Genomic DNA, 13,378 nt, shown 5'->3' with positions numbered 1-13,378 from the left:
GTGTAACCCACAGAGGCTGCAAATGGTTATTACATCAAAGTAAATATAGCTCTTTGGTATGGTATATGAGAACACTGTGGTCAGATTAAAGATCTTTTTTCCTGCTTTCCTGTCTCCAACAGTGAACAGTGAATGCTTAGAAAAACACTGTACGAGCAGAATGAACTTTGAGCAAATCCCGTGATATGTGTGCCTTCCAACAAGCAATGGCAATGCAATGTCCCTCATCAAGCTCTTCATCTGGTAACATTTTATGAATATTTAGCAGTATTGTCAGTACTCCTAAGTGTTTTCAGTTTAAGAGGCAGTAGTGTGGATTCAAAATGTATTTCATTGCACACTGTCAAATATAACAGTTCTGATTGAGGACAGTATTTGCATCAGATTAACAAAAAAACCCTGTAGTTAATTCAATCAATATTACATATAAGTGAAAATTCAAGATTCCAATTATTGGGAAGTGGCAAATTATTAGCTGTATACTTGAGAGAAAGAGAAAAAGACTTAAGTTTCAACAATCATCATGAGAATCTGATACATTTTTACTTTTTTACTTGCTTCTTTTACACTGAAGTAAATCTACCAGATTCATGTATGTTCTTTCACAAGGTCATCAAAGTGTTTATGCTATCTGAAAGGAAATCACAAAGTGATAGAGCAAAGTACAAACTTGAACCTGTTAGGTATATTTCAATGTATTTTATTTTCAAAGTATTTTAGTTTAAAAAAATTTGTATTTTGCTGTTTTCTCTCCAATTTCAGAACAGGAACACTGATTTAAACTATATACTACATACACTGATCAAGAAAGAGAGAATCTTGCTGCATTTCCCAGAACAGAGGCACATGAATACAGTGAAGCAAGATATTTCCAAGAGCGAGGAAAGATAACACCAGAGGGCCAGGGTCAAAGCTCATAGAAGTCCATAGGACTAAATTACTTCAGTGGATTATGGACTGATTATATTCTGACAACATGAACAGCCACCTAAAAAAAGACCTTAATTCCACAGCAAGTTGAGCAATTGACAGTGGGACTACTGCAAAATTAGAATGGTGCTTCTGGAACTACTTCCCAAAGGCCATAAAATTCCCCAAATGATGAGGGGGCACGAATGTCCTGTCCTAGATAATATTTCAGGCAATTATTTTTTCAGATTTCTCCATCTGCTTCTGAGTATTATCAAAAAATACCTCAAGCAGAAGTGGTTCTAACTAGCTAACTTTAGTGAGAGTCAGAAGATTAATTCAGATCTATTTGCATCTCCTTTAGGGGCACATTGTATTTGGTTTTCCACATAAGCCATAATTTAGCTATTTTCATAATAGGTCCAAACATACTTCTAGTAGAATGCTCTGTTGACTAAAATGTGTGGTATCACCAGTTTGGGCTCAAATAATCTCCAATTCTTTCATCCACAGGCTTTAACAGAAAGTATGTTCAGATTTTTCTATATTACTATTGAAGTACTCTCTTCTAAAACAAATACGTCTTTTCAAGTTCTCACAGGCACAGATTTGCAGTTAAAAAGAAAACACTGATCATTAGGTAAATGGATGGTCATACTTTGAACGTAGCATTCATACACTTGAGGTACATTTGCAATCAAAAATATTCTGAATGCAGTATTAATTTGGTTTAAAAAACAATACAGCAGCCATTTAAACTTTCAGTTGAAAAGGTCAATATAATGAAGTGAAATAAAGCACAAAAAAATTATGTAGATAATAAACTTTCACAGAAACTACTGATAGACTTTTATTAAGTAAAAGGGGCAAGGAGTGGGTAGATTATCCAAGTGACTTTTGATTATTCAAGGGACTTTAAACACGGTAGGAAAGACGAATCACTGATGTGGACATAAAACGATGAACCCACCAGTCATTATTGGTAGAATAAATGTCACTTGGTAGAGGACCTAGAGGAGGATAATGTGGTTACAGGTGATCTGCATCAGATTCAGGAAAAAAAAAAACAGTGTTCTGGAGAGAGAATTGAAACAGAAGTCTTCCCCTCCCAGCATAACCCCATTATTGACATATCAGCAATATCAGAGAGAGTTGATACAGCACCATCAGTGAAACACTTTCCTATTGTAAAGAAAAAGTAAGGAATGACATCTACACAGGCGAAGTACAAACTCAGTTATACCAGCTCCAGTTTAGAGAGACTGCATTATGCAGAAAGTCTTCATTTAATGTTTTGAAAGACTATAACCTAACATCAGATCTAATAATAAAGCCTGCTGAATATCAGTTGATTAATTAGTCTTGCTTCCAAGAAGGGAAAATTTAGAAGGCTATTATCATGGTAAAATGAGGGAAAAAAATTAATAGCTTCCCCAATAAAGCCCTGCCTCAGACTCATGTGAAATTCAGGTATCAGCCTATTCCTGGGACATTATTTCTACTTAAAGTAGACTCAGTTACATGTTCTTTCTTGGAGCTGTTATTTAATCTGGCAAAATAACAGTAGAATGGTATCATGCATGTTCCTGAAAACTAGGTCATTTTTGTGGGCAATGCCAGAAAACACAGGTACAATCAAGGTGAGCCAGTGGAAAGGCAAAATTTCTGTATTCACTTATATAGTGCTCCACCAAGGATTTAACATAAACTTGCCTTGTGTCCGCACTGTGCAGATTCAAGCTCATTTTCTGCTATGACTTCCAAGAAAAGGCAGTACATTCAAGATACCAAAGTTTGGCCCTTTGCTGTCTCTAAAATGACCCAAAAAGGTTGTAAAAGTGAGCTTAATAGAGAGAAAGGAAGGACATGTATTCTAAGTCTGTTTTATCTTCTTGGTGCATTAAAACAGGAAGCAATTGTAGATGTAGAGATCAGTCGTATGTAGAAATTAAAGTATTTTATACATGTCCGAACAGAATATACATGCAGAAGGGTCCAGTAAAAATAGCCATCGGTTAGTTAGATGAGGCTGTTTACGGTAATGTAATGTTATGAAAATGGTGCCAAATAATTGATTGTACTTTAAAATCAAGAAGTAAATGGATAGAAAATGAAACAATCAGGAAAGAATATTAGAAATGATATCCCTAGCATCTTCTTATCAGAATTTTGCTTTATTGCTTTATTGATTAATCAGAGATGTATCAGAAGCTAAGACAGTAACTCTGTATTGTATTGCAATTATAAAAACATTTAACTAAGACTTGGTTTACTCTCATATTCAGATACAATTTGAAGTTACACTGTCATAATAAAATGAGAGAAAGAAATTCAAATTGCTTAATGCTACTTTGGCTGTATGCCATAATAATGCATAATAACGGCACCTGGGATTCTTTTCCACTTACCAGAACAAAGCTGAACCAAGCATTGCTTTAGCATGTGAAGTTTTAAATATCTTAATCTGACCTCTACAGATATCAAGATTTTAATTTGAATTTTTGTCTGTGTGTGTAATAATTTCTTGAGAATTTATTTATCAGGCAAAAAACAATTAAGTTTCTCTAATAGAAGAGTCAATGTTTTGTCTCACTTTCTACAACATATGTATTTGTATGGTCCAAGAACCAGAATTCATAGGCTAGTCAGAATAGTCAGGATTTTGAAAAGCACCGCAAGTCAAAACTGTCCAGTTAAGAGAAAGATACAGAAATGAATTTACAGCAGCCAGTAAGAAATATTGCACGGATTTATAGATATATTGCATTTTTCAAGTCTTAACATCACAGTGGTACAAATGCATCCATTTTCATTGCATTTCTTTAAGGTGCGTAGCAACTAAGAAAAAGAAATAGGCAAAAATTCTTATCAAGTTTTAAATAGGAAATTTAACATTAAAAGGTTACTCAACTTCATCAAGATGAGATTACTCTGCTATCAAACAGCCACCTTAAAGAAAATAATTTAAGAAATCACTACTTAAAACACTCAAATTCCAGTTAAAGAAGAGATAAAGCATTCAGGTGTCTGAATACAATTACTCACTGTTATTCCTGTTGTCCTGTGTTGTGCTAAAATGAAGAGAAACCTTAGCACTTTTAAGGCGTATCTGACCCCAGCGTGTTACTGCCTGTAGTTCTACATTGTAGTTGCTGTTGGGCTGGAGTCCCTCCAGGACTACATAATTTTGGGGCTACAATAGAGAATATATATATAAATAAGGAAGTTATAGTATTACTGAAAAACAGGCTTGTATTAAAAGCAGGATTGTTATCTTAGGCACACTACTCTTCTGAAATTAGAAAACAAAACTTACGTATAAATTTCAGGAGAACAAAAGTTTGCTTCTTTAAAACTATATTTCATTGTACTCTACTTTTCTTTGTCATTTTTTATAGTACTAACCTTATTGACATTTACAGACTTTCAGTAATTCCTTGGCAAATACAGTTACTTACAGTTTAGGCCAAAATTAAGATTGTAATTTTATTTGTATATATATACACACACACAGAATACAAAATACAGAAGTACTTTTTTTGGTATGCCACAATTATTTCAGTCAAAGAAATTAAAACTCATTCATCCACAATTTTATTTTTTTTTTGTATTAGCAAAGCAACTGACAACTTAGTCTCAAGATAGCTAGTCTGAAAACAGCTACATACAGTGTTCAGTACTTTTGTTAGTATTTTCTATAGAATGTTTTTTTGAAACAAACAAACAACAAGCCAACCATCCAAAGAATCTGCTAATTGGTAAGGACTGTTTTCCTCTATAGCATGAAAAACAAAAAATTAAAAATACAACTTAGTGGAAGTGTATATGAATAGAACAATCATGTTTAATAATCCGTAAATTGAAATACTTCCCATAATATTGCAAAGAAGAGACAAGGCTACTCAATATTCTTACATTACGTTTGTAAATATTTTTTTAATATTTATAAAACTGCCCTTCTAGCCTATGTCTCAGACAGAAGAATCCATGTTTTTATGCAATTCATTGTGAAACTGAAGTTTAGCCATCAATCCAGAGTAAAGATAACCACATACTGCCACATTTAACAGTTATGCGATTATCAAGTGTTTAAAATCAGTGATGTTCATTTGTTTGTGCTGAAATATTTACTACTGACAATATTCTAAACATTTTACTCAAATTATTTGAGTATTTCCATAGAGAAATAACTATAAAATGATTTGTATTAGTCTAAATTTGAACTAGTCTATTTCTAAAGGCAAAATCTGGATAAAGAAAATTGTCAATGTTCTTTTAAAACCAAGATTTTTTTAACCTTGTTTTATATTTTCCTTAGTTTTGATTTCTAGAATGAATATTTCTATAATATTTATTGGCAAGCAATAGTCTGAGAAGTGTCCTATGGGAGCAGTCTAAATCTCATTGCTGTACAGTTTCACAGAATCACAGAATCACAGAATCACAGAATGGCCAGGGTTGGAAGGGACCTCAAGGATCATGAATCTCCAACCATCCTGTCACATGCAGGGGCACCAACCTCCCCATTTAATACTAGACCAGGCTGCCCAGGGCCCCATTCAATCTGGCCTTGGGGCAGGATTAGCAAAAAAGATATTTTAAGAGTTTACCTTTCCGTTGAAATACATTTTGGTTCTCTTGAATTTCCTTATACTCAAGTTCGAACCTTGTTCCCAATTACTTTAATGCTAGGAAGCCAATGGAATCTTTCCTCAGAAACATAAATTCTACTACCTATCAACATCCAACTCTACTCCTATCTTGCTAATGTGATTTTTAAAAACTGCAAGAATGAGCTAACTTTCTTTTCCGTGTATGTTTACTATGGCTTTGTGGATTTTTTATTCCTAAGTATTTGACTTGAGTAGAAACAAAGAGCCAAGTTATCACGGTTGCTGAAAAGAATCCACATTATTTCCAGCGGTGGGTATATTTCCTTTTCCCTCTTTCCCACTGTAGAGCTAGTGATGATGGCTGCAGCCTCTAGACCCTGAACCCTATCAGTTCCCAATAGAAGGGATGGGTCCACAGTGCTCATCCAGTGGTTGGTCTGCTATGTCCTATACAACTCATAATAATATAACAAGAATACAACCTACCCTGCTTTCATGTTTTGCAGGGTTTGGTGGCTAAGGGATAGAGGGACTATTACTCAATAGCTGTCATTCATCAGAGTGCAAGCAGTCAACCAGAGCCAAAACACAGCGTTAACACAGCCATGGAAATGCATTAATAAAAGTGATTCCAGATAATTAAGTCCAGACTTTTATTTGTGATACATTTCAATCTCTATTAACTACTTTTAATTACTGTGCAATATGCTTAAGGAAATGACAGCAAGACTTAATGCAGTCAAAAATCTCAAAAGAAAACTGCTGCTATGAAATATGTCACATCTTTGGCACAACAGATTATTTAAATGTTTATTATTCTTTTCCTTGGGCCCCTACTGATTATTTAATAGTTATTCTATATAATGGTGCCTTTTGTTTACAAACTGAAAAAATAATGCAACAGATTATGTTAATGTTTCTTAAATGAAACACCACTCCATCTTTCAGAAGCGTGGTAAAATAAATCCCGCTCTAGAGGAGAAAAAGCAATGAACTTTCTATCCATCTCTCCTGCAAAATCTTATATTTGCCTGCATTCTAAGACAGAAGTCTGCTTTTCTCCTTGAGTTCAGTGAAGCAAAGGAATTGAATTGAGGTATCAAATTTGCCTGTGAGGTTGGTGATCTTAAAAATTAAGTCAATTACTTTCCAAGCAGTTGAAATCATTGCAATTTATCACATTTTTCTTACTTACACTCTGTTTATTTCATGCCAGAAATAAGTTTGAATGTTCCAGAATTAATACATAGTCGTATTTCTGTTTCATATGCCATTTTCTTTCTTACCCCATCAGTAATCTTCCTTCTCTTTTTTTTAGCTGGGATCACGTATTTGCTATAAGTCCAGCTCCAGAAAACTTTGTAGTGGTGCACTGGAATATCAGGCTCTTCTGGAAGATCCCAAGTAATCATTACATTAACAGTTCCATCATTGTTTGCACTGATATTGGCAATTCTGATATTAGATGGAGCTGGTGGAGCAGATGGATCTGAAATTAAAAATAAAATCAAATAATATTAAAAAATCATATGTAAAGATCACTCTTAAGTAAATTAAAAATCATATTCATCTTATACATTTACTTGTCATACAAAATCTGTATTAAATATTCTCAATGCACTTAAGAACATTCAGGCAAATATTTCTCACAGATGCAAATTCTACAAATCCAAACTTTACTAGAAATACAATTATGTATTCACATGTAGGATTATAATTATTCTATATCATTGCTATGTTCACAAATGTGATAAAGTTTCATCATAATGTACTAAATCATTAGGCTTATTTCTGGCATTCACTATTATAAACACACTGTGAATGTAAAAACTCCTGGCTCACAAGAACAGAATAGAAACTTGGAGACACCAAACATTTTGGTCTGTGTTGTCAGAGAACTGTCAGATGAGAATATTTCTAGAGTTTGAATCTTTCTTTCAAATTCTTGTACTGATATCCACTATCACAGACATAGACATGTCCTTAGAATAAATATATATATATATTTTAATAACAACAGCAGACTCAACCACCCCTGTGATTTATTTCCCTATTCAAGTTTCTGTTCAATATTGACTGAGGTGTTGTTCCTTCAATTGCCTATGTGCCAACCCCAGATTTACGGACACCAGATAGTTAAAGGTTCCACTACTGAACAATTTCTAATATTGAATGTTAGGTCCAACCATACAATATAATGGCTGAGTCATGTGAATAAGTGGAAATTTTTCATCTGAACTTTTGAAAGTCAAATCCACTGTCATCTGAGTCTTACTTTTTAATCACAATTCCCAATCTAAGTAACCTTGGAAACATTACAAAAAATGCTATAAAGAGTGAATATGGCAATATACTTCTTTTACCAGCACTTTTGTGAAAGAATACTTCAAAAAGTTGTTTGTTCTTTTTTTGTGTCTGTGTTAACCAAACATTACAGGCAAGATATAATGAAAACACACAAATCAATAAATAACTGTGTAAACAAATTAAACAGTGGAGCTCAAAAAAAAATCAAAATATTTCAGGCATGCAAAGAAAATGTGTAGTAATTAAGGCATGATATGAAGTTGAAGCCAAGAGATATACAATGTGATTGAGAAAATCATTTTAATGAAACCTTTCTGCCAAATGAGCCACCACTTACTCCCAGAAATAAAACTGGAGGTGTGCAGAAGATACATCAGGCATTCATTTATGGTGCAGTTCACCTGAATCTCTTCATAATGGTTAATGAGCTGTTAAATGAACTTTCCAGACATACTAAGTTCATCAGATAATCCCTATGACTTATGGTCTCACTGAAAAATTCCATCACCAGGTCATGCAAACTAACACATTCAGGGTTAATAAAGACAGCATTTCCTTTTTAAAGACCAGCAAATGTGAAATAATGCCTTATTCCCCTTATTTAACAGGAGTCTCCATTAAATAATAATAGATGCTTCTGTTTCCTCATGTGTGTCATCTTAGTTAAATAGTAAAGAATGGTCCTGTTATCACACACACTGGCTGTAACTGTTAAAAAAAAACCCATGAGTTTAAGAATTCTGGAAATTTAACTTCATTTTCCTAATTCCTTTTTTTTTTTTTTAATCAGATTGTAAGTTGGATTGTTTTATTTATTTTTTTTTCCTGGCACTGTTTTTACATTTATTGTCTTACCTAGCAGCTAACCACTCTATTTTAAATATATACAAAGCTGCATGTTTTGGAAGAGATAAGTAACATGAAGATAAATTTCTAAAATTTGTTTTCGATAAATAGCTTGTATTGTTATCTAACATAATTCATCATCTATTTCTGTGCTTGATAATATAAGTAGAAGAGAAATGAAATTTGGACACAATAATCAGAATAATGAATAAAAAAAAAAAAAAAAAAAATCCTTTCAAGCATCCAGTTTCACTAACTTAAAATGTTGGGGTTCTTTTTTTTTTTTTTTTTTTATGCAATGTGACAACGCATTGTGGCCATAAAACATTTATAACCTGAAGTGCAACTGATCATATTACCACAGGTGAATTATTCAGGTTAACTCCCACAAGTACCATACATCATGTATTATGTATATATAACATATGGGATACAGTTAAAGTGTTTTGGAGGGTATGCCTTCATGAATGCTTTGACATAAGCCTAAACAATTATAACTGTACATGTCTTCCATGTCTACAAAACACTCTGAGAATCCCCAAAATTCTAAAAGTTAAATGAAATAGTACTTCAGAATAAACTCTTGATAGAACTAAAAACAAAAAAATAAATTTGTTTGTTTTCTTCAGAATTCCTTGGTATGTGTTTCTGGCCCTACAAGAAAATGAATAGCAATTTTTTTGCTAAACCTAGCAAATGCCATTGAAATGTGTCTTTTAAAAGGAGGAAGAAGAGCAGTCATAGACGTCAAGACAGAAAGGATGGAGTTCTGCAACTGACAGACATGAAAAAGTGAGAAATTTGAAAGTACCATATTTTCTAGAAAAAAAAAATAGTAGACTAAGCTGGGGAAAATAATAATCTACGAGGGTTGCTCTAAAATAACGCCTCCTATTTTATTATGTTGGCTCATGAAGTCAGAGGCAAATGTTGGTGGTATGGCAGTAGGGATTGAACTCTCCTGATAATATTCCATTACATGTCACTGCCGTACAACAGCTGGCAGCAGAGTGGCAGTCTGACAAAATGTTGCCTGAAGTGAAAGTGTGAATGAAGAAAAGGTGTGGAACTGAATTCCTCCATACAGAAAAAATGGCAACCATTGATATTCATTGATGCTTGCTGAATGTTTATGGAGACCAAACACTGGCTGTGAGCACAGTGAGGTGATGAGTGCATTTCAGCAGTGGCGACAGCAATGTGGACAACAAGCCACATTCTGCACAGCTGTCACACCATGGAATGAAGAGCACCTTGATCAGCTCATCTATGTGAATTGATGGATTACAACCAGGGAACTGTGTACACAGTTCAATATAAGCTTAAATGCATTGGAAACTGGTGGCAATGTTTGAATATTATAACATCTGCGTTAGGCTGTGTCCCACAAGTGCTCAAACAGGAACAGAAAGAACCATATATGCAGGTTTGTCAAGACCCAGTGAACCAACACGGGGCTGAAGGTGACAGCTTCCAGGATCGCACTGTTACCAGTAACAAAGTGTGGTGTCACCATTACAAGCTGGAGTCAAAACAGCAGTTCACAGAGTGAAGATACGTGAATTTCCCATTGAAGAAAAAGTTCCAGACAGTGGATAAAGTGATACGCACTGTGTTTTGGAATAGGGATAGGTAAACATGGATTTCCTGGAATATGGACAAACCATCAACTCTGACTGCAATATCACGATGCTGACTGAGATGAAGACTCAAATTTTCAGAGACAGGCTAGAGAAGACAACAATCTTTCTCTTGCAACATGATAACACCAGGCTGCATGCTAGTTTGAAGACCATTGAGTCTCACTGCCAGTCTTGGCTGGATTGTCCTACCATATCCACTGTATAATCTGAATTTGGCATCTTCTGACTTTCATCTGTTCAGACCAATGTAAGATGGACTGTGTGGACAACATACTACTAGCAACAAGCTGCAGCAGCTGTGGAAACAGTGGGTCACCTGCACTGAGGCAGGTTTTTATGGGAGCAGCATGCAGGTACTTATTCATCACTGGCAGAAATGCAAAACTAATGGTGGTGACTGTTGAAAAATAGTGCTTTGTAGTTGAGAGTTTACTATATCAAATAGTCACGGTGTGCTCTTTGTATACGTATATGTTGCAGTTTCCATGGAAATAAATAGGAGGCATTAATTTTGAAATGACCAACACAGAAACAAGAAAATGATCAAAGATGAAAAAATAAGAATAGAACACAACACAACACAATGGTTGGAAGGAATCTTCAGAGATCATCTAGAGCGGCTGTCTGACCACATCATAGAATCATAAAATCATCAAAGCTAACCAAAAGTTAAAGTATATTACTAAGGACATTATCCAAATCCCTCTTGAACATTGACAAGCACTATAATTTCACATTTAATCATGTGCAAGAAAGGAGAAAAAAACCACAAAAACTAACAAACTATTGTTGGATTTTGGGAAACCAACAATAAAATATTTCCTGGATTCTGGGTACCTGAAATATGAAGCCACTTAGCGAGCACTTTATATCAGCTCAGAATCCACTGCATATTATTTCCATATGATGATATAATTTATTCATCTAATTCTATGTCTCTCTATACCACTCATCACTTCTATAGCTGACAGAACTATAATTTTTTTTACACCAAAAAACAGGAACGTTCATGTTTTCCTCATTTGAAAAGTCTGAAGTAAGACAGAATAGCAACAAGGCAGTATATTGTGACCTCTGTTATTACCAAGAAGAAAAGCAAACAAACAAACAAACAAGCAAATAAAAAAACACCGCACCCTCAAAAAATGAGAACACCCTTAATATCCCTAAAACTCAAGAAAGCAAGCAAAATGCCTGTCTTACATAACCTAAACAACACACTCCTTCATTAGGCATACAGCCTATTTATTTATATTTATGAGATAACTGTAGCTTGCTCAGGTTTGTTTTGTTGTTTTTTTTAAGCCTTCTCAATTCTATTGGAAAAATAATGGGAAACTCATTCTTCTACAAGGCACTCCATTATGCTTATGTCTATCCAGACACAAAAAGCCATACACAACTTTTGTGCTGAAATATTTCTACGTCTAGTAACTGGTACTGGACTACAGAGCTTTCACACTTTTGTTAACCTGATTATGAAGCTAAACTGGAATTCTAATGACTGTAAAACTAACAAACATTCTGCTATTTGTGTTCATATACCTGTGGCCCCTTTGACTGACTGCCCACATGTATAATTTAGATATGTGAACGTTAAACTACTGGAAGGGACAGTTTTTCAAATTTAAAGTTCTGAAATTTTATTTAAATGCACTTATCCGAGTATTAAATTGAATAATTTGGTTTGCAGAAAGAGTGCTGTTAGTTGTAGCTTTTCCTTTGCTGTTTATGCTACAGCTCAAATAAAAGAAAAATCCTTATATATATTATAATTTGGCACATACAACTGTTTTCAAATCTTAAAATATTCTGGTCTCAGCCATCTGACAAGTAAATCACTTCTCACTGCTAGAAATGATAGCTTCATTAGGTCAAGGCTGAGGCTGCTATTCCAGCACATGGAGTAAGTACTGCATTTGTCTGCATTGTATCTGGCTTGAGTATACCCAAAGGACTTAAATGCTTGTCTTGCTGGCTACTCAGCCATCACAAGAAAAACTGTCTCCAGTCCCCAGAAGGGAGGATTCCTTGCTGTTAATACAAGAAAAAAAAAGAAAACTCACATCACCATTTCAAAACGAACATCTTTCCACAATCATATTTTTAAACATAGTGATAGACACTTTATATTTTACAAAATTCTTCCTACAAATAGGATCTAGAAGCAACTTGCCACCTCAGTAAAAAAGCACGTGCAGGGTAGGTACAATAATTGCATTATACATTGCTGCAAAACATTCTCTTTAGCTTTAAATGTGGCAAGTGTAACGAAAACGATAAATGATTTAAAATATATATGTCAGAGAGGAATAATGACATTCAAACATGGAATTTCCATCCTGAGCTGTAAAAATGACAGCAAGTTTGACTCCTGTTTAAACCTTTTCTACTGACATATTTTTTTCTCCTTAAAATAGATCATCCATCGCTATCGTTTAAACATTAAGTATCCCAACTCTAAAAATCTGCTGAAAATGTTCTACAGACATGTTTTCAACTATTAAACAGTTCCAAGGCATAAGTAAGAGGACTGGCTTTGCCCAATGGAAATGGCACACATAAACCAGCTGTGCAGCAGTATAAAAAAATCATTGGTCTCAAAGGAGCAACAGAAAGACTTTTATTGCCAGGAGTGGGTGTCTGTTCTGGTTTTACTAACACTCAGTAATGCATGCATGAAATCTCATCCAGCATGGTACTTATGTGCTGTGAAAACAATGTTGTCTGCTTCCTTTTGCTTGACAATTCATCCTGTGTATGCTAGCAGCTGCCTTTATGGTGAAGATAAAAACCTTTAGCAAGGTGGAAGGATCAGGTTTGTGCTCATTGTGTTGATCTTACAGCCCCTTTTAGCCTGTGAAAATAGCAGTGTCTAACTACAAACCAGCAAGATATTATATGGAAATGCTTAATGCTGGTTCCTCTACGTAACAGTAGTATCTTTTACTGAGAGGTCACTGTCATCATAGAACCTAAAAGATAGAAAAAATAGTCTAAAAACTCTTATACAAATACCGGCTGAATTACTAGTGCCAAACAGCTTCTGGCAATTTGGGT

The 13,378-nt window shown here is 34.5% G+C and overlaps 1 protein-coding gene across 1 annotated transcript in view; it reads right to left on the bottom strand.

Moving 5' to 3' along the window:
* The window catches only part of ANOS1 (anosmin 1), a 129,399-nt gene that overhangs the window by 26,076 nt on the left and 89,945 nt on the right, over nucleotides 1-13,378 (bottom strand). The window contains exons 7-8 of the mRNA XM_042810190.1: nucleotides 6,809-7,011; nucleotides 3,955-4,102 (exon numbers count right to left, since the gene is read on the bottom strand). Of these exons, the coding sequence (XP_042666124.1) occupies nucleotides 3,955-4,102; nucleotides 6,809-7,011 (351 nt within the window). The remainder of the gene's footprint in view (nucleotides 1-3,954; nucleotides 4,103-6,808; nucleotides 7,012-13,378) is intronic.

This window comes from Centrocercus urophasianus, unplaced genomic scaffold (assembly GCF_019232065.1).
Source record: "Centrocercus urophasianus isolate 14NV4802_14NV808 unplaced genomic scaffold, USGS_Curo_1.0 seq_12, whole genome shotgun sequence".
Taxonomy (NCBI): Eukaryota; Metazoa; Chordata; class Aves; order Galliformes; family Phasianidae; genus Centrocercus; species Centrocercus urophasianus.
Note: the sequence above shows the minus strand (reverse complement) of the source record. Positions and strands in the feature narration are given on the sequence as shown.